This window comes from Citrus sinensis, chromosome 1 (assembly GCF_022201045.2).
Source record: "Citrus sinensis cultivar Valencia sweet orange chromosome 1, DVS_A1.0, whole genome shotgun sequence".
NCBI classification, from domain to species: Eukaryota; Viridiplantae; Streptophyta; class Magnoliopsida; order Sapindales; family Rutaceae; genus Citrus; species Citrus sinensis.
The window spans coordinates 23,258,440-23,278,082 of NC_068556.1; the positions used below are offsets into that span (position 1 = coordinate 23,258,440).

Consider the following 19,643-nt stretch of genomic DNA (forward strand, 5'->3'; position numbering starts at 1 on the left):
GAAAAAAGAAAAAAGCTGATCAAATACTATTAATTTTTGTCTTTAAAAGAGATAATCAGATAGAATAATAAAGATATTCCAATTTTTATCTTAAATAATACGTTATTAATTGAGTGGTTAGTAATTTTTTACGTGAACTAAATGAATTAATTTTATTATTTTACTAATTAATAAATAAATATCATATCAATTAAAATTATTTTTTAAAATAATAAATTTAAGATGTATAGCGCTACCCAAACATATGTTTAACTCGAGTACGATGGAAATATTTGAAATGATCACTTCAATCATTGGTACCATAACACAAAGGTTCATGATATGTAACTATCAGCTTTTAGCATTTTCTGGGGAGAAGTACTTCAATCAGCCATGCTATAAACATGACTTATTTAAAAGTTGGGATGACAAATTGCGGACTTAAACTAGACTTTTTCGAGTTCAGACCCTCTTAAAGCCTGGGCATTATTCCATCAATTTTAACAATAAATTTGTAATAAAGCTAAAAGTTAAAAAAATATTTAAATTAAAGATGATTATTGAATACATAATGGACTATTAGTCCAATACTTAAAATACATAATAGACCTAACATAAAATTAGTTTGTTTTTTATTATTTGTAGTTTATTAATATAATTCGGCCTTTCCAAATATGATTTAGAAGCCGAAAAAACAAGGTCACGGTGTTATGGGATTGGTAAGAGTTGTCTTGACTATAAAAAAACAACATACGGTGCTATGGGATTGGTAAGAGTCGTCTTGACTATAAAAAAAAACAACATATTAAACATCTCAAGCATACTTTTAAAGCTTTTTGTATACTCTCTTTCGAATAATAAAATTTTCTTTGATAATATTACTGTCTAACATTTTTAGATTTTTTATAATCATCTTTATTTAATTAGTTTGATAGACTTATTTAACAACTTTTATGTTAGAATTGACGATCTTAATTTTTACTTTTGGGTTCATTTTTTAAATTAATTTTTTTTTATAAGTGCAAGAACATATTAAATAATGAGCGTTGATTTGACAAGATCTACGAGACTGATCTATTAAAAAAAATGAAAGATTTTTATGAGCTGATGGATTTGCAAAATTAAGATTAGCTTTTGCTGCTCTTGCCCGTTTGTTCGATCAAACCTTAGATATAATTATCATCAGTCTCATTGAAATAGTTGTTATATATAGTTTAATTTCTTTGTAGCAATGTTATATTGAATTACTTTTTTATTAATTGATTGCTAGACCCCTTAATTACTTGTTAAATAGCAAAATCCGTTTAGAATTCGTCATTTTCATAGCTAGTATATATGGCATTAATATAAATTCAAATCCCATTACTTATACATTTTGCACTGATATCATGTTCGTGAGATATCATACATAATACTAAAACAAAGTGAAATTGAATTCAAAATCCAGTTATTATTATCTTCTTAAATTGGATATTCACTTTATGATAACAAATTGACATGTTTTCTACTTCCCCGTAACATGCATATTTCACCTCTAACCTAACTACTAATTACTGATTCTTTCATGCAACTTTGATTGCTTATCGTGTTGTAGTTGTAAAGTACCTAATCACTAACGATTCTTTCACTAACCGTATATTTAAACAATGAAGCTAACGATAATATCATATAGAATAATCACTTTAAACTTATATAGCTTAGTGAATAGAAACTTGATAAAATAAAAACTGCACGTAGCGGGAATGGAGCAGATAATAATGCATTTACCTCAACTTCACGGAAAAAATGAAAGTAGAAGGAGATCTGATATTAGTGGCTTCAAAAGTTTTTCAATGAACAATTCTTTGCTTCTTACATTTAGATCATCGAATCTGAATTATTAGAATTTTGACGTATATAGTTGAAAATTCAATTAAGATTCGATTCGATTATTCGTTTTGCCACCCCTTAAATGATGTACAGTCCTAAGGTTTGAAGACGACGATAATAGCAAATTCCCGTCACCTTACCTTCTTCTCAGGAACAGTGAAAATCCTCATGAATATCCGAACAAAAAGTGAAAAACATCCGTTTCACCGACCAAAGAGTTCCGTTTATGTAATCCGACAGACAATACTTTTAACTTTCAACAAATCTTCTATAAGTCGTCTCATGTAATGAGATTCTCGATCATTGAGGAATGACCCTCTTTTTGTTTCTTTTTTTTTTTTTTGTATGAAGAGATTCAATTTCCTTTCAAGAACTCGATTAATTATTAGGATCTAGCTACAGCTTTTGTCTCTCTCTCTCTCTAATATAACCATTTGATTTAAAAGTAAGAGATCTAACGACTGAAATTAGTGAGTGGATAATTCAGGTATGGACTGGCAACCGTTGAAGGCGGTTCTGTATTTGTATAATAGCTGTTGAGTGAGTATTATTTACACAACTCGCAACCAGTGTCTCTTTGATCTATTCTTACGTCGTTCGAAGCGGACGCAACAGGTATGTGATAAAAAATGGTTAATTTTGTTCTAAGAATTTTAATGGTTAATATTGATTACTTATCTCCAGTTCATGTTGTTGTGCAATGAGTTTGAGGTTTAAAGGAAGGGAAATGAAAGCGAATCCAGATGATGATGATGATGATGATGAGAAGAAGGAGAAAAAAACAAAGAATGGATGTGGATCTGGCAAATGGAAGTGAAGTTATTTATTTTTTAAAGAATTATAAAAATGGAGGAATCTTGGAAATTCTTTGATTACCTCCACAATCAAATCCCTGGGAACAGACCCAATGAGAAGCTTTACGGATCCACTCTCGAGATTGCCTCTGTTTCATTTGGATGTGAACGTGGCTTCTTGTTGAAGATTAAGCAAGTAAATCATCCTAAGATAGAAGAACTGATGACGAGCCTGCGAGCAAGTGCCTGAAAAAGAAAGGCAACTTGGATCAACACTTACTCACACTAAAGGTGCGTTTAGGATTAAAGTGTTCTAATTTTTAAGTTACAGCTGCGGAGAAAAAAAAATTGTAAGTATTAAATAAAAATTAGTAATATATAATAAATATAAATTTTAAATAATAATTTTGATGAAATTATTGAAGATATAATAGATTTTTTATTATATAAGTAAAAAATTATATCAACATAGCTTAAAAGTTAAAATAGTTGATATTTATCAAACACTTTACTATTGTAGTTTTTAAGTTATAATTGTCCAACCTTAATTCCAAACGCACCCTTAAATATGGTACGATGTTGGTGATGAAAGGCTACACAGTACACACAGCGGGATTGAATACACTTGGTGCCTAAGTGTGCAAAAGCAGAGGCTACTTGTTCAACCTCACCTTCAGCCTTCAGGCATGTTCTGCAGTAGCGTGGGTCCTGTGATTAATGGAAAATTGTAGATTTTTTTTTTTTTAAGTTCTGCGAATTACGCATTAGAAAATTTGGCTAAGAAGTAGGGATGGTAATGGGGAGGGGAGGGGAGGGGACCGATCTTTCCGTACCCATTCCCGATATTTTGCGTATGTCCCCGTCTCCTCTCCGTCCCCGTCAGAATTACTTGAGAGAATTCAATCCCCTCCCCGAATAATAACAGGGGATCTCCGAGGGTCCCCGATCTTCGAATAACTAATACATTTTTTTTTCAATTTTGAATTAATCATATTAAAATAAAAAATTCAAATAAAAGTAAAGTTCAAAATATATCTTACATTAATATCTATTACAAAAGTCACATACATTAAATTAGTAAGTAACGCAACATGCAAGGGATACAAACTTCTTTTACAAACTATCATGAACAAATTAATAGTTTAATACAAAATTGTTACAAATAAAATCGAATTTAGATTCAAAATTAACTTTTTCAATGGTGGCGTGGACACTTTATAAATGTGGACTATTCCCTTTACAACACAATAGTTAAATCGGAGCAAATCAAAAGCAAATATTAGATTAGATATTAAAATTGTGATTCGTTGTGGATAATTATAACATCTATAAATAAATAAAAAATATATTTAAGTTTAAAATATTTAAAGAATATTAAAATTAAAAAAAAATATTTGGCTATTAGAATCTACTCGGTCTTTTTAATGTCCTAAATAAAAATTTAGGACTTTAATTAGTTAATTAGACTTAAAAGTTTAATAATATAAATATTTTGATATTTTTTATTTTTACTAATATTTATAATTTTATAATTTATTTACTAGTAATTTTAAAAAATTAAAATGGGGAAATGGGTAGGGGATGGGGATTCCACCTCATCCCCGTCCCCTCCCCGAATAAGAAATTGGGTAAAAAAATTTCTCTGTCCCCTCCCCGAATAAAAAATTGGGTATAAAATTATCCCCATACCCTCTCCGAATGGAGAAAATCTCCGAGAATACCCGTTCCCGTGGGAACTTTTGCCATCCCTACTAAGAAGTTTGATAGCAGGCTGCAGTGTGCCACTTATGGTTGTTGTGTGCGAGTAAAATAGACCAAAGAAAGAGAAAATATAAGTGAAGTTAATTTTATTTATATTTATCATTAAATATAACGCAAAAGATAAGACTACTGAAGGGGTGCCAATAGTCCAACTTCCCTTCCAAGGCGATCAAAAGCCCAAAGCCGCAACCTCATGAGTTACCCAAAATGCCCTGGATGTTCCCCGCGCAAATGTGAACAAAACCAAAATTCCCGCTCTTTAAAGCATCCAATTATCGAAGAACACACACAAAAGAAATCAACGGCAAAAAAAAAAAAAAAAAAATCATTGCTATGACCACCGCTGCAGCAGCATCTCCGCCGCTGACGGACGCGGACATAATCCGCCTGGCGGCGCAAAAAAACCACCAAACCGATGTGGTTTCATTGCCTGAATACCTCCTCTCTCCACAATCCCACGAAACCCTGATTTCATTTCTCCACTCTCGCGCGTCTTCTCAGTCACCTTCTCAGGCAATCTCCGAATACACATGTTCTCTTCTCTCTCTAATCTCTCTCTCTCATCACACTCCCTCCCTTTCCTCTCTCTTATCTTCACTTCTTTCAGCTTACACCCACCTCTTCACATCGCTCAAAATCCCACGCGACTCCAATTCTGTCAAAACAATTCGTTTCTTTAACACCCTCTTGAGTGACGTCCCAGTTAACGAAATTAAAATAATTTTAGACTTAATCTTATCGGATATGAAACAAGTTGTGAATTTGGATGATGCCCAGATGCTTGATTTATTGCCCAAGTGCTTTGATTTGCTGAGAGAGAGTGAGAAAGGCGGGGATTATGTGAATTTAGTGTTCGATCGTCTTCTTGATTGCGATTGGTCAAAAGGTTTGTTGCTGAAATTGGTTTCGATTGTGAGGGAATTGGGGTTTTTTGATAAGAGGAGGTGTAGTGAGTTTTTGATGAAGGTGTTTGAGGGAATGAAGATTGTGGACTTGCAAGACTTGCCTACGCTTGTGTACCAGTTGTTAGTTTTGGCATCGAGAGGGTTTAATAAGAGGGAAGTTATTGAAGGGATTGTGGTGTTTTTTGGATCGAAAATGGGTTCGAAAGTTACTTCAATTGTTAGGCAAGTTGAAGGGACTGTGTTGCTTCATGTGAATTTCGCAGTGAAGCAGGATCCTTCATTGGGACAAGAGGTTATGGGGCTTGTGAAGTTGGATCTTCGAGCTTTTAATCATTTTGCAGTTGCTGTGTTGTTGTCGGTTGCAAGGATTAGGAAGTTCAGTGAGAGTGCTATGGGGATTTTGAAAACAGCTCTGCTTACAGCTTATCGAGATTACAAGTTTTCCAAGTATTAAATGCTTCTAAATATTTTCATCCAATTAGATTCAGTTCTGGTTGTAAATTCATGGATCAGTAGTGAAGTACTAGATTTTTGAAGTTTTGATTCTTATTCAATGATTGTTGTATTTGGTTCTGCTGTGCATTTTACATAGGATTTGGAATGTCTTTATGGTGGATCAGTTGGTTGTTAGTCTTGGTTACTTTGATATTATCAGAACATAAAGTCTTTTAGGACTTCAGTCAATGACCTTAATTTCATCTTGTTTGGTACTAATGCCAATTTGTTTGTGACCTATTGATTCTTTTCCAGAGATTGCATGTGGCTACCCAATGATTCCAAGGATGAATTTCTGCAGAGTGTCAAAGTAGTGGAGAAGGCTGTCTTAAGAGCTGTAATATCATTTTACTTTATATCTATCCCCAGCCTGTGCTTACCGCCACATTTATGCACAAAATAAATAGATGCTTTAGATATAAATTAATTGTTGTTTTCATTGGGTCGTTAGGTAAATGAGAGTAACTATGGAAGGGAGCATGTTGTGCCTAGCATTGTTCAGTTTGGTTTTATATTGCTAGAGTCAGTGGAAGAGGGAAGCCTTAAAGAGCACTGTCAATCAAATGGTCTGCTGGGCATTGAAAAGCTTGGTATTCAGATATTGAAAACTCTATTTGAGGTGCATGATATGGCTAGGAGTGAGGTTGGTATAATTGTTGACTGCAGAAGTCTTTCACTAATTATTGAATAAGGCTGCTGAATCAATTAAATGAATAAAAAAATGGGGTTGATTAGTGGGAAATCAACGTGGCGTGAATTATGACCAGTTTGTAATCATTGTTGTATTGGGTTGTTTTTTGCAGTAAGAATTCATTTAGTTAATGTGCTGCAGATTGTTGAGCAATGCAAATTTCGTGTCCTTTCTTTAAAGCCAGAACAGAGCATGTCAGTCATAAGGTAATTGCATCTTCATTACTTGTTATCTTTCTAGTTGACATGGTTATCAGTGGCATTAATATTTGATTTGCAGACTGATAGGCAATCTGGTTCAAAATTATCCTTACCCGATGTTGGAACATGTTTCTCGTCTGAAGGAATTGTTGGATTATTTCACTTTCATGCATGGCAAGGTTGCCACTTACCTTGTTACTGCACTTTTGCCTCTCATCAATTTCAGCCGTGATCTTCAGGTAAACATTTTCTCGTGTTTGAGGTTATTGATCTATAATGGGGCATCTGAGATTGAATAATCTCTGTTTTCTTGAAGTTTTCAAATCCAGTAACTCATGATTATGAAGATTTATTTTGGATTTGGGGCATCGCTCTTTTTTTCAAATATGAAAGATATTAAAAAAAAATTGTTGCCAACTTAAAATAAAAATTTATGAATGTGTATTTAGGTTTCAAATCCAATAGCCCATGACTGTCAAGATTTATTTTGTATCTTGAGTATCCATTTTTCTAAATAACTTTCGTAATCCAGTTGAATTTTATTAACTTCAAATATTTTGCTTTGGACATTTTTAGCAGTATTTTTCTGCTTGTTTTACTTAATTATGCAGGATTATACCATTTTGGTTGTGCGGAAGGCCATGTTTAGACGAGAAGATGCAGTTCGACATGCAGCAACAAATGCCATTATTGATCTCATAATGGCAGAAAAACAATCCAAGACGGATGGCTCATTGTCTCTTCAAGATTCATCAAGCCAAGCCAGTTGCAGCCAGCAAGAGATACCTCGCAGCACTCACGGGGGTCTCTTTCAAGAGTTGAGTGCCTTGCTGCAGAGATGTCTTTATCAGCAGGTTTTTCTTTGTCAATCATGGATTTCCTTCATTTGTTTTTGAGCCATCTTCCTTAAGCTATTGGATTGTGCGTTTAGGCAAAAGTCAAGGAAGTGATGTATCAAGGGCTTGTGAAGCTTGTCTTGGTGGATCCATCAGCTGGTGGGCCCATCTTTGATTTTCTCTTGCCTCATTTCCTCCGTTTTTTCAGGGAGGTAAGTATTTGATGCTTCATGGTACTTCATTTGAAGTTCATGCTCGAACTTCATGCAATAATTTAAGTTCTGTAAAATATTTACATTTTTTTCAATTGTTATGGTAGGAACTCTTATGTCGTATCACTTTGCATGCATCATTCATATTGGTCAACATAGATATAAGTGACCAAATTCAGTATTGATGTTGAAGCACTTGTTTGGCAGGATTCAGATGTTCAGCTTGGGGTCAATCTTTGTATTAAAGTAGAAAATGGAAGAGCTTTTATTGATGAGCCTTTAGATTGTCTTCTGTATTGTGTCTCTTTGATTTTAGTCCTCCAGTCACATGGCAAAAGTCATCCCTCAGACTCTGCACGGACTTGTTTTGGTTTCTCCCTTTCGCAAGACAATGAGGTATTTTTATTTGTACTGCATGAAATAATGCAATTTATGATAATCGGATAATAAAAAGGGAAGAAGGATAATCAGAATTGACTCACTCACATCACAAACATGAAAACTGCAGGAGGGAAAAAATTCATCTGCTGAATCATTTTCGACTGCTTTATTGAAAATCCAGAAGTTCCTAAGAAATGCAAAGTTCGAAGGTTCATAATATTTTCCACCTCTTATATTTTCTGAAATTTCCTTTGTCATGGGAGTCCTTGTTTGTTGGAATGTGAATCACAAAAAGTCCTGTGAAGTTTGTGCATTTTAATATTTCTAGAAGATCTTAATAGGTTTATTGGACCCTGGTCTTAATATTTACTAATTTCTGTTTTTCTTCATGTCAGATCAGACATTCTTGGTCTGGCCCAGGAAGAAGTCTCTACTTCTCTTGCAGAGGAGAAAAGGAAATGCTGTTCTTTGATTTTGCTAGGGATCATTGAAGTGGTATTAAATACTATTGCTAATGAGTTGGAAAAAGCAGCAGATGCAGCTAAGGGTGCTCTTGAAAAGGAACTAATTGAATATATTGTTCTTCATGACGCACTGGAAAAGGATTCAGGTGTGTCGAGACAGAGTAATGCTAGAAAAGTGAATGTCCGGGCTTCTGCTCATGGGACACCAGCCACTATCCCTGATTCATGCAACAGCAACATCACTCAAGAGCGAATTCCTTTTCTGGCAACTTCAAGCATCTTCAAGCTACTGCAAACGGTATTGCAACTATACCATACTGAATGCTCTAACAGTACTGCAACTTCCCAAAAACATAGCCAGTCTTCCTCAGCCGAGACATTAAAACGTTGTTCTAAGATTATTTCTTTTGTCTTGGAAACTACCTTTCATCAAATAAAATCTTCCCCTGTTGTTGGAAAGGAAGATCCATTAAAGACGTTGATTTATGGGGACATGAAGGTTCTGGGTCCTCCGTTGCTGAAATTGATTTTTTTGCTAAAATCTAGGCCAAAGTCTACAACAGATCAGAAAAGAAAGGAGAGTAAAGTAAGAAAAGATGTCGAAGAACATCTCTGTCTAGCCTTGATTTGCTTGAGAGACCTGATCACAATTAGTTTACAGAATTCACAGTTGACTGGCTTGCTTGAAGATTTGTTGTCAGTTTCCAAACTTGAATATGCTTTGGATTATGAGAGTGATGAGTCCTCCAGGCTTGATGATCTAAATGTAAGAAGCAAAGAATTGTTCATTGAAAAACTTTTGAAGCCACTAGTATCAGAGCTCCTTCTACTTTCATTTTTCCGTGAAGTTGAGGTAAATGCATTATTATCTGCTCCATTCCTGCTACGTGCAATTTTTATTTTATCAAGTTTCTGTTCACTAAGCTATATAAGTTTAAGATTGAACTTTTTCCCCCCAGATTCTCTGTGATATCATAGTGATGATTGGCAATGAATTGCCTTGCAAATGGAAGAATTCTCATGGAACCTGGGCCGAGGGTTTCTGCAAAAGCAATAGCATCACGAATGCCAATGTAGTGAAAAGTGTGGTTAAGCTTGCCATTTGCTTAAGTTCACCTCCAAATGATTTATTTGTGGCCCAGTCCTTGGCCCAGGAGCTGTTGAAGGTCACTGGATCAGGAAGCAGCGATTCATTAGAGGTGTCTGAATTATACCCTCTCATAAACCATTCAACGAGTACTACTATTTTGTCTTGTATACTGCAATTAACTGAAGAAGTTGTAAGTGATATGGATTGGGCCATTAAAAAGGTGAAGACATTCTCTCTAGTTACCCAAAAAGGCATTCATGTCAATCACGACGAAGACCACGTTTCAGGACTAGGATTTGAGGAAAATCTTTACTCAAGGACTGAAGCACTTGTCAAAGTGTTATCTTCTTTTGTTTTGATGAGCCTTAAGGGTAAGCGTGTGGTTTACGCTAGCCAATGAATCTGTTTTCATCTGTTATACTTTCTAAATTATGCGTCATCTTTTACTTCAAAATATGCATCTTCTTTGCTTTAAAATATGCAGACCCTCAAGCAGAGCATTTTCTCAGATTGGCTACGAGGCTTTACAAGCATTTAGCTCAGATGTCAAAGCTTAGGATAGCCCCCAAAGGTTGCAAGCAGCTTTTACCTAGTCTTGAGTTCCAGAGGCTTGTAGAACTAACTTGCAAGCAGCTCACAGTCCCTCTATACAACTTTGTGGCGGAGATGCAGAGGGTGTGAACTCAGATTCTTTTGAGCATTGTTTCTCTGAGTAATATCATATAGAATAATCACTTTACATTTTCTGTATTGCTGGTTAGTTAGTGTTCCTTGTTTACCAGTAGCATTATTGCAAACTTTGCAGGGTCAACTAGAAAATGCTAGTAGTAAAGGTATACTGAACAAGATTAAAAGGGAGAATAAATGCATCCCAGACCTGATCTTCCAGATTGAAGACTATGAAAAATATCTGATCCAGCTCAGCAAGGTGAGCAAAATCAATTTGTTGAGGCATGCCAAGCGTAGCACTTCACGGGATTTCAAAATATTGGACACTGTCGGGGAGGGAGATGCTTCAAACAATGAAGCTAATGATAACGAGGCTGCTGAGGCGGGTGATAATTCAAGTGAGGACTCAAAAGATGATGAAAATGCATCCGAAAGGGTTTTATCTCCTATGGCTGATGACTCCCTGGGTGCCGCAGATTCTGAATCCGATGGCCAAAATGAACATGAAAATGAAAATGCTGCTTTCATCGTGAAAAGATTGAAGAGGAGTAACCAGTAATTTGGTCCAGCACTCTGATGATGAAGTGTAGCCAATGTTTTCTTTCACATCTTTAACTAGGAAGTGGCATATTCTTAATTCTAGTACGAAGTAGCTTAGAACTTTCTGTTTCTTTACTTCTTTTTGCCTTCAATAATTGTATAAGGCCAACAACCCTGAGCAATGGACACTAAAGTGAAAATGGGTAACAACTTTGGGCAACGGACACTCAAAAGTACCAAGAGTGGAAAGAAAGCAAAGAACTGATGCTTCAACCAGAGTCGTTATGGCCTTACAATTTGATGCTTCAAGTTATTAATTCTATCGAAAGAGATACACGGACTTACTAGTTACTACTATAACTGCCAAATTCATATTCTAAAATTGAATTTCAATATAGAGAATGACATTTTTGTCCACTCATAATCTTTATTTTCCACCTAATCTTTTAAAATTTTCAATACTCCATTTATTTAATACACATGATTGAAGGATAAATGTCATAGTTTACCATAAAAATTGATATTAGATTAACGTAATAATATTAATCGATTTATATTTTAAAAGGTTACATTAACTTTTTATGCGTTTAACGTTTTTCTTTAGTATTTTATTTAACATGGGGAACGAAATTGAATATTAAAAAATTTAGAAAAGAAAAGTTTACGAGGGGCGAAGGGGTAGAAAAGAAGTTTCTAGCTACAGAAGAAACGACGACGTACGGAAAAGTAAACAGTAAAGACTGGTATCCCTCGCAGAAGCACAAGCAGTGACCAAACAGTAAAAGAAAGGAAGAAATAAAAAAGACGACAAGACCTTTGAATCTTTGATAATTGATAGACTCATAGAATCATAGAGAGAGACGTCCCTCCTGTTGCGTATTGCTCAGCTCTTTATTAGCAAAAGCATAACACAAATAAAAACTGAAAAAAATTTCATTGAGACAAAACAACAAACACCATGAGTGAAGAAACTAAGAAGAGCGTCACTGGAGCTCTGGTCGTGAAACCCAACTCCGACGACCGGAAACCGACTGTGGCAGTGTCCCAATCTGGAAAACGAATCATTATTAAGAGCGCCGACATGAAAGAGGACCTGCAAAAGGAGGCTGTTGATATTGCTATTGCAGTTAGCTTCATTTCCTTAAAGCTTGAATTTCAGTTACTTGATTTTGATTTTTCATTTTGGGTATTTTATTCTTTTGGCTGTTTTGATTTTGATGTTTTTGAGTAGGCATTTGAGAAGAACAGTGTAGAGAAAGATGTAGCTGAGAGGATAAAGAAGGATTTTGATAAGAAGCATGGACCTACTTGGCACTGTATTGTCGGTAGCAATTTTGGTAACCCCATTTACTTCCATTTTTTTTCCTAATTCCTTTCTATTTCATGGGTTCTGTCTTTAGTCTCCAATTTGTTCAGATTTGATGTTATATTTGTTAATTTAGCTTTATATACTATAGTTAAAACGGGATAGATCTAGGCTAACTTTATGCATTTTGCTTGTATTTTTATGCATTGGTTGATTGGGTGAAGTAAAATTTATGACCTTGTATGTGTAGATGTATGACAATTAGGTTTGATGAGATCTTGGGGATTTTTGGGATGAATCAAGGTGTTGTGTAGTCATGATGGGGATTTTAGGCTATTTAGTTTAGTTGATTGTGAGGCTAATTAACAGCTTGATCCATATGGCACGATATGAATCCGATAATTCGAATTTTTTAATTTCTCAATTACTCCTAAAGGTTGGCTGTGCAAATGATTTTCCTTTCATGGCTGACAGTTGTAAGATCCATATGTGTTCTTGACTAGTAGAATTCTAACTTTGGATGAAGTCTATGTTAATTGAGAATTGTGCCTGCTCTGGGTCTGTTCTTTACATGGAAGTTAAGAACCTGTGATATACTTGTTATGTCGGCACAGATGAATGTACTGGAATTCATAACCCTCCAACATAGTTAATGGGCTCATTAAACTGCTTTTGGGTTAGTTCAACTTGATTCTCTTAAGGATTACAATTAGTTTAGGCTTTCATCTATTTTCTAAAGTACCAACAAAAGTTTATTGGGCAGTTTTCTTGGGAAACATGTTTCTCAGGCATCACATTTCTGTTGTAACCACAAGTTAGAGATGTGCTTGTTACTTCTGGAAAACAAGCACGGAGTTGTTTCTTGAGGCTATATTCATAGTTGGCGTTCTGACTGGCTTGAATTTAATCTGCTTCCAGTTTAGAGTTGCTTACACCCATGAAAGTTAAATTTCTTACATCTATAAGAAAAGCACAATTATGAATATTTAATAGAGTTACACATGTAAAAGCTTTTGCCTACAAAGAATTGGAAAAATAATTTGTTATTGAATGGAAAATTATTTTATCTCATGTGATTTGAAAAAATGGATTAGGTTGGAATAGTCCAAGTCCACAAGACAGTTTGGCCTATAATTTGTCACCTGCTTTTGCCGCTGAACCTAACTTAGGGTAGGTTGAGTGTATCCAAATGTCATTATTCCTCAATTGGACGTATTTTTACTGATCTAACTATTATTCTTTTATTTTTCCTTGTTTCATAAGCTATGAATGTTAAGGGGTACATTCCTTAGAGGGATTATTTAATTGCCGTTGTGAAACTGTATTTAAATGAATTGCTGAGCTAATAAAACATTTGTAAAGGTAGTAAAAGTAACTACTGTTTAGTTTGGACCCATCATTCCCTCCACTTCCATTTAGACAGAATAATACTTTAGGTGAATTTTGGGGGGAAAAAAAAAATTAGGTTAGATTTATCCTGGCATAATGTGTCCAGATGTATAGTGCTTCACCTTGCTTTGTTCAAGCTTGTGCAATGAGTATCCTGCAACCCTCAATTGCCAATGTTCAGCTGCCAGACTTATGGAAAATTACTGACATATGATTCTGTTTGCTGTCCTATGTGCACTATTTATGGCGTTTGATTCTAATTAATTTTGAGTTTGGAGGCATTCACACCTCTTTTTAGCTTGATTCATCTGGGTGATTCATAACTTTAGACTTGCTTAATCCTCCTCCCTCAGTGTTGTTTCTAGTAAGGCACACTCCTTTCGCAAGAACAGAAATTCTTTTTATCTTAACACTCCAATGATAAGGGTTGTACTGAGATTTCTTTAATCTGTTTTCTTTACAGGTTCATATGTGACTCACGAAACAAACCACTTTGTTTATTTCTATTTGGATCAGAAAGCAGTTTTGCTATTCAAATCCGGTTAGCCTAATGTCGAGAAAGATGGTGGATTGTGGTTCGGATGATGAGTTTACGTTCCAAATGCTATAAATATTGTCTGTATGTAGTAATTGAAATCTTTACATGGAGATTCTTGAGCCTAAGTTGTATATTTGAATTCGCTTGGAACTGGTTTGATACTTCAAAATGGATGTGCACTGCAGTTTTTAGTTAATAGTTTTCCTTGTGTATCACATGGTAATTTCTGCGATTTTCTTATTTGTAAGTTGAACTTCGTGGATCATTTTGAAGTCTTGAACTTCTTTTAGCCATCTTATGCCTGGTAAAATTACCATTGCTTCTGTTTGTAGCTGAGAATATGGTAAGTTTTACCATACCCGTACGTTAACGTTTTAAAACACAAGAAACTTATGCTGTTTAGCACTTGTTTCAAACACTGTAGAAATGAGAGACAAAAGCCAATCAAAGTGTTTTGGTTATATCGATCGCAGAAGAAACAAAAGTACTTTGGCAAGGTTCAACAGGCTTTGTTGAATTCAACGAATCTCTGCTGCTACGCTTCACTTAAATACAAATTACTTTCGGGGGGTTTGGGGAACTTGTGATGGCTATAGGTACCAGAAGCAGTTGATGGGACGTTGTCAGTTTAAAGCCAAGGAAAAACCAGACGCCATTTTACTCTAGTCAGCCTTCCTTGCGGGATATTTCAGTTGTTATAAAAGTCCAAACACAATAGGTGGCCGAGCGGTGAGCTGCCGGTTTGAGTACCCATATTGAAATATGGGGACTCAATTCCTCCCTAAATTAAAGAATAATTGAGTGGAGGTTGTAAATTAATCCTAATAGTTAGTTTATTGTAAATATTAGTAGTTGTCTGATACAACTGCCAAGTTTTGATTGTAGAACCTGAAGTTATTTTATATTTTCCATTGCTGACCCCTTAAATTTTCACTAATATCCTATCCTCCATTTTATATGTACTAATGTTTCTACATAAAAAACGATATTAGGCCCAATAACCCAATTCAGCCCATAAAGCTCAAGTCCGGGATGTGTTACATGGTTCTCAGGGTTTGCACCAGATATTGCCCAATGAAAAACTTGCGAAGCAAATGTGAAATTTAGTCAGACTAGTTATTCGGGGCATTCAGCGACAACACCTTTTATTATAGTCTAAATATAGTAAAATGGTGGCAATAAAATATCATCAACCAATTTTAACAAAACAAATTATTTTATTAAAATAATTTGATTTCTACAAATAAATTATTATTTTAATGCACACCAATTTTGATAAAAATATAATAAATTATTATTTTAAAGCCAACTAAAATGGACATTTTAGGCTTGGCTTGCCCTATAAATAGGTGAGTTAAGTGCATGGAGAAATCATCAAATAAAGTGTGGAAGAAGCATCAATTGAGAAAATATTTTGAGAGCTTTAAATTCTTAATTTGAGAGTTTGGGTGTATTGGGGTTCTGGGTTGTGAGATAAAATTATTACAATACTTGTAAACTCTACACAATTAGTAAAATATTTCCTCCCATCTTCTCATGTGGACGTATGCTAAAAACTGAATTACGTAAACTTTTATCTCCTATGTGATATTTATTTCTCAATTTTATTTTAATTGTATATCTGCTTCGCTCATCAATCAATAAATGGTGTTATCAGAACTATTTCCAAGGGGAACATTCGAAGACCAAGAGTGGACCAATCATGTGGTATTGTACATGTTTAGAAAAGTTCTGTCACAAAGGCGATAAGAGTTTAAGGAATCTGGGTTTTAAGTGAGACCGTTGTGACCTCTCCAATCGTTTCTAAGAATTTTTCTAGTGTGCAATATCATAGCGTTTGTGACTATTCAAGCCAAGTGAAGATTGCAACAATAACTTATTTAGGCCACATCAACGCCTGAGCATGCTTTTAGACCTTATTTTTCAAACTACACAACAGGATCAGGTGAATTATAGACCATCTAATCTAAATTTCTATTCAACCCCAATTCTAGAAGAAGCTTATTCTTATGACACGTGGCTTAGTGAAATTTCCGCTTCAAACAACTAACTATAAACTTTGGGTGTTGCCAATATAAAATTTACGGGTATGATACAAAACTTAGGTTTTCAGCTGAGAGTAGGAAATGTTGTACCGAAAATTATTTTATTGTAGATTACAGCTCAAAAAAGAAAGTTGAATGGAGCCAAAACATCAACGAAAAACTTTTGAATACTAGCGGCGTACAAATTTGTTTTTGTTGGAATATTATGGTATGTACCTCTCAATCGAGAAAAAAGAATAAATATACATTATACATATAATATCAATTCGATGAAAGTAGGTGAATACCTCACGAAACTGCATACGAGTTTACACTGTAAAATTTGATTCAACTGATAGGATCTTTAACCAGTGATGCTCAATATAAAAACTACAACCGACTTTTGATTTTAGATTCCAAGTAAAAAATTCCAAGTCCTGTAATTAAGAAAAGAATATGTATGGCAACAAAGAAATTGTTCTTGGACACAGGTGGAAAAATGCATTTCATTCCCCCAAAAATGCTGAAAAGCAATAAGGGACCTAACTGCGCCTTTTCCAGAGAGGGGCTTGTGGACTATATAGCAAAGCATAAAAGACGTTTAAGTGGGAAGCCCTATTTATTCCAATTTAGTACGGTCAATCTTTTCTATATTTTATACGTGCTGTGCTTTCTAGGGTTCCAGCTTTGAAAAAATTGCACGAGATGGGCACATAAGAAAAGTTAAAGATCCTTTTGTCCTAATTCTTCACCTCTTTCTTGTGCTTTGAGAAACTCACTATTTTGTGCCTACCCTTACCGGCTTACTCTCTTCTTTTTACCAAATGGATAAAATTTTACTACTGGACAAATGCATGCCATTTCTTCCTCATTACTGCTGCATATCTTTTTTGCCTTTGTTGGGCTGGCATCTTGGAACTTTCTTCCTGTTGCTTGTTTGTATTACTCGCAAGTAATTCCAAATCCCATCATCATCAATATCATGCACATCTTTTCTTAACCTGCCACCATCATGATATAATAACATTTCATAATTGCAAGAGGAGTGTTAGCATTGCCCATGGGAAGTGGGAACCCACTTAAGGCATGTTTTTAATTGTTGTGATTTTGTTTAATTTTAGTAGTACCATAGTTAAAAGTGTGAGATAGACATTCACTTTCATTTGGTGAATTGGTGATTAATATTTACCATCTATTAATTACCAAGTAAATTGAAATATGTAGTGGAATTATTCCATTTGTTACAGCACCTCAAAAACCAAAAACCATAACCATCGTATAAAAGCACAAACTATCATATAAACACAATTCGATCGCAACCCTAATCCTAATTTAAACAAGATTAAATCACTATGCGACGAGGAGCCCATAAATCCGTAAAATATTCACATTTTACTTGGAAGTGGCATGTAAAAGAACCAAATGGTAACAAGCTTTTGGGCTCTTTTTGTGTTGGTATTTTTTGGCAATTGTGCTACCAAAGTTATCAACGCTTACAGCTTAATTGGCCCACGTTTATTGATAAAAATTTGTACGGTACTCACCAAACACTAGGCACCCATCAATTTTTTTTCATGGATGGTTTGAACTTCCATACCAGGACACCACGATATCAAACGAGCCATAGATACTCTCCTGTATAAGAAAGGGATTAGGGTTAGAAGTGTTTGAAAATTACAAAAAGGGCAAAATGTAACTTGTCAGTTCAATTTGTCTTTTTCCAAAATCAGACCCCATCTACCATTCTACCTTTCCAATTTTGTAAATACATTTCATCAAAACTCAGTCTGTCTGTCTTTCTATTTGCTGCAGACAGACAGCAACGCAATGCCACCTTGTGCCTTGTTCACTTGTTCATTTGGGTAAGCAATAAACAGACAAATCGGGGAGGCATTTGATATAATACACAAAACTTAAGATCCCTGCTTATAAAATTGTAAAAATTTGCAAAAGGACAGAAATATTCCCCACTTAATTATCACTCGCCATTGTCCTTCAGTGCGTGAACTAGACATTCCCTTTACGATTCCACTAAAATGCTCACAAGTTCTGATAACAGAACAAGAAGCCCCCACCATTCGCTTTGCTTGTTCCAAGAAAACGATAACTCTCACGAGCCTTAAACTCTTAAATCCCACTACTAAAATCCAGAATAAAACTAAAATATTCAATTACTGAACTAATTAATCACGTTTAATATCATTTAATATAATTTAAATACCGGAAATGCCCTTGAGCCAAAAAAACCCACACACTGACAGCAAATCAAACCAGGGGATCCCATAGTCCCCATAGATACGTGGGGCTTAGAAAGAAGGAAGTTAAAAATGGCTTCATGGCCGCAAATCCAGAAGCAAAACGACAGCGTACAAGATTGTCATTACAAAATTAGGCTAAGGGTAAAACTGGGATGCATTTTTTTTTCCCTTTTAATATCAGTAGACGAAGCCACCAGCTCGGTTTCTGGTTCCTTTACGGTGGCGGGAAGAAGAAGCAGAAGCAGCAGATGAAGTGCTTCTGGGATTCATAGCAGCAAACGAACAGTTCTCTTTCTTTAAGCTCTCTTCTTCGTCCATGAATATTTGCCTGCACCTGCACTCCACGCTACAAAAAGCTCTATCCCCTCTACAAACACATGCATAAAAAATGAAACTTTAACAGGAAACACAAACGGCATGCAAAAGCACTTCTGGGTTTTGAAGATCTGAGAAGTTAAAAGCTAAAAAAAACTTACTTGTACATGTAAATGTCTTTGCCAGGCAAAAGGGTTTGTTTGCAAAGAAAGCAATGCTGAAGAAAAGTGGGAACTGGGAAAGTTGAGTGAGAATTTGCAGCGTCTGATGATGATGCAGAAGAAAATGAAGGCTTGTTGTTAATAATCATAGTGGCTTTGTTAATAACTTGAGGGCTTTTCTTGTTAAAACCACCATGCTTTTGGTTTTCCAAAACTATACTTAGCCCCACCATATCTCATTCTCTATTTTTCTTCTTCTTCTTCTTTAGAGAAATAATTTTTCTTCCATCTCTCAGTTATGGTTTTGTTGATGGTGGCTGGTTTTGGCTTATGAAAAATTGACAAAATAAATAGAAGACAGAGAGAGAGAGAGATTATTTGTGAATCGGATTAATAATATCTGGATCCCTTATTTCTTATGTTTTTGAAATAAGGGCATAGTTGATTCTTTTTTTTTTAAATAGATCCCAGACTCCCATTTTATTTTATTTTTAATTATATTGAATTATTATTCAGATTACAACTTATATTATATAAGATTAATATTGTATTTACAATTAGTAATTATTAAAATTAATTTATATTAAATTTTATATAATATTAGCTAATTTTTATCCTCTATAATATTAAAAAAAATGTTTATTTTACTCATATTTCGTAAGAAGTAATGGAAAAAAATTTTGTAAGAGAGAGGACAAAAGAAAACAAAAAGAGATGATTTAGATAGCATTTATTTTTTTTCAAACTTCATACGTTTATTAGACAA

The 19,643-nt window shown here is 34.8% G+C and overlaps 3 protein-coding genes across 4 annotated transcripts; 2 read left to right on the forward strand and 1 right to left on the reverse strand.

The window, feature by feature from the left end:
• Positions 1–4,536: 4,536 nt before the first annotated feature.
• LOC102608856 (uncharacterized) lies at positions 4,537–11,246 on the forward strand. 2 transcript variants are annotated; one of them, XM_006488987.4, is made up of 13 exons: positions 4,539–5,755; positions 6,059–6,140; positions 6,255–6,446; positions 6,636–6,700; positions 6,774–6,933; positions 7,306–7,548; positions 7,626–7,742; positions 7,950–8,138; positions 8,251–8,332; positions 8,524–9,440; positions 9,547–10,048; positions 10,162–10,352; positions 10,483–11,246. In XM_006488987.4, exons 1-13 carry the CDS (start codon positions 4,737–4,739, stop codon positions 10,903–10,905), a joined length of 4,182 nt encoding a protein of 1,393 aa, XP_006489050.1. In that variant the 5' UTR covers positions 4,539–4,736; the 3' UTR covers positions 10,906–11,246. The 2 variants fall into 2 exon arrangements, with proteins under 2 accessions (XP_024948056.1, XP_006489050.1); XM_025092288.2 differs by lacking the exon at positions 10,483–11,246 and having other exon boundaries at positions 4,537–5,755; positions 10,187–10,351.
• Positions 11,247–11,623: 377 nt separating this feature from the next.
• On the forward strand, positions 11,624–14,315 carry LOC102608564 (uncharacterized). The gene is made up of 3 exons (XM_006488986.4): positions 11,624–12,012; positions 12,118–12,223; positions 14,045–14,315. The coding sequence occupies exons 1-3, from the start codon at positions 11,845–11,847 to the stop codon at positions 14,125–14,127; spliced, it is 357 nt and encodes a 118-aa protein (XP_006489049.1). The 5' UTR covers positions 11,624–11,844; the 3' UTR covers positions 14,128–14,315.
• A 4,003-nt stretch (positions 14,316–18,318) lies between these two features.
• LOC102608273 (hypothetical protein) lies at positions 18,319–19,216 on the reverse strand. Its single transcript, XM_006488985.4, has 2 exons — positions 18,878–19,216; positions 18,319–18,768 (listed from the first exon to the last, which is right to left on the reverse strand). Exons 1-2 carry the CDS (start codon positions 19,108–19,110, stop codon positions 18,579–18,581), a joined length of 423 nt encoding a protein of 140 aa, XP_006489048.1. The 5' UTR covers positions 19,111–19,216; the 3' UTR covers positions 18,319–18,578.
• Positions 19,217–19,643: the final 427 nt, after the last annotated feature.

Bases quoted from the DNA above. Each gene is read 5' to 3' on its own strand.
- LOC102608856 (XM_006488987.4), top strand. From the start codon at position 4,737: ATGACCACCGCTGCAGCAGCATCTCCGCCGCTGACGGACGCGGACATA. The intron at 7,549-7,625 runs GTTTTTCTTTGT...TTGTGCGTTTAG, and splicing joins AGAGATGTCTTTATCAGCAG to GCAAAAGTCAAGGAAGTGAT. The intron at 7,743-7,949 runs GTAAGTATTTGA...CTTGTTTGGCAG, and splicing joins TCCTCCGTTTTTTCAGGGAG to GATTCAGATGTTCAGCTTGG.
- LOC102608564 (XM_006488986.4), top strand. From the start codon at position 11,845: ATGAGTGAAGAAACTAAGAAGAGCGTCACTGGAGCTCTGGTCGTGAAA. The intron at 12,013-12,117 runs GTTAGCTTCATT...GTTTTTGAGTAG, and splicing joins CTGTTGATATTGCTATTGCA to GCATTTGAGAAGAACAGTGT. The intron at 12,224-14,044 runs GTAACCCCATTT...TTTTCTTTACAG, and splicing joins TATTGTCGGTAGCAATTTTG to GTTCATATGTGACTCACGAA.
- LOC102608273 (XM_006488985.4), bottom strand. From the start codon at position 19,110: ATGGTGGGGCTAAGTATAGTTTTGGAAAACCAAAAGCATGGTGGTTTT. The intron at 18,769-18,877 runs GTAAGTTTTTTT...ATGTGTTTGTAG, and splicing joins AAAGACATTTACATGTACAA to AGGGGATAGAGCTTTTTGTA.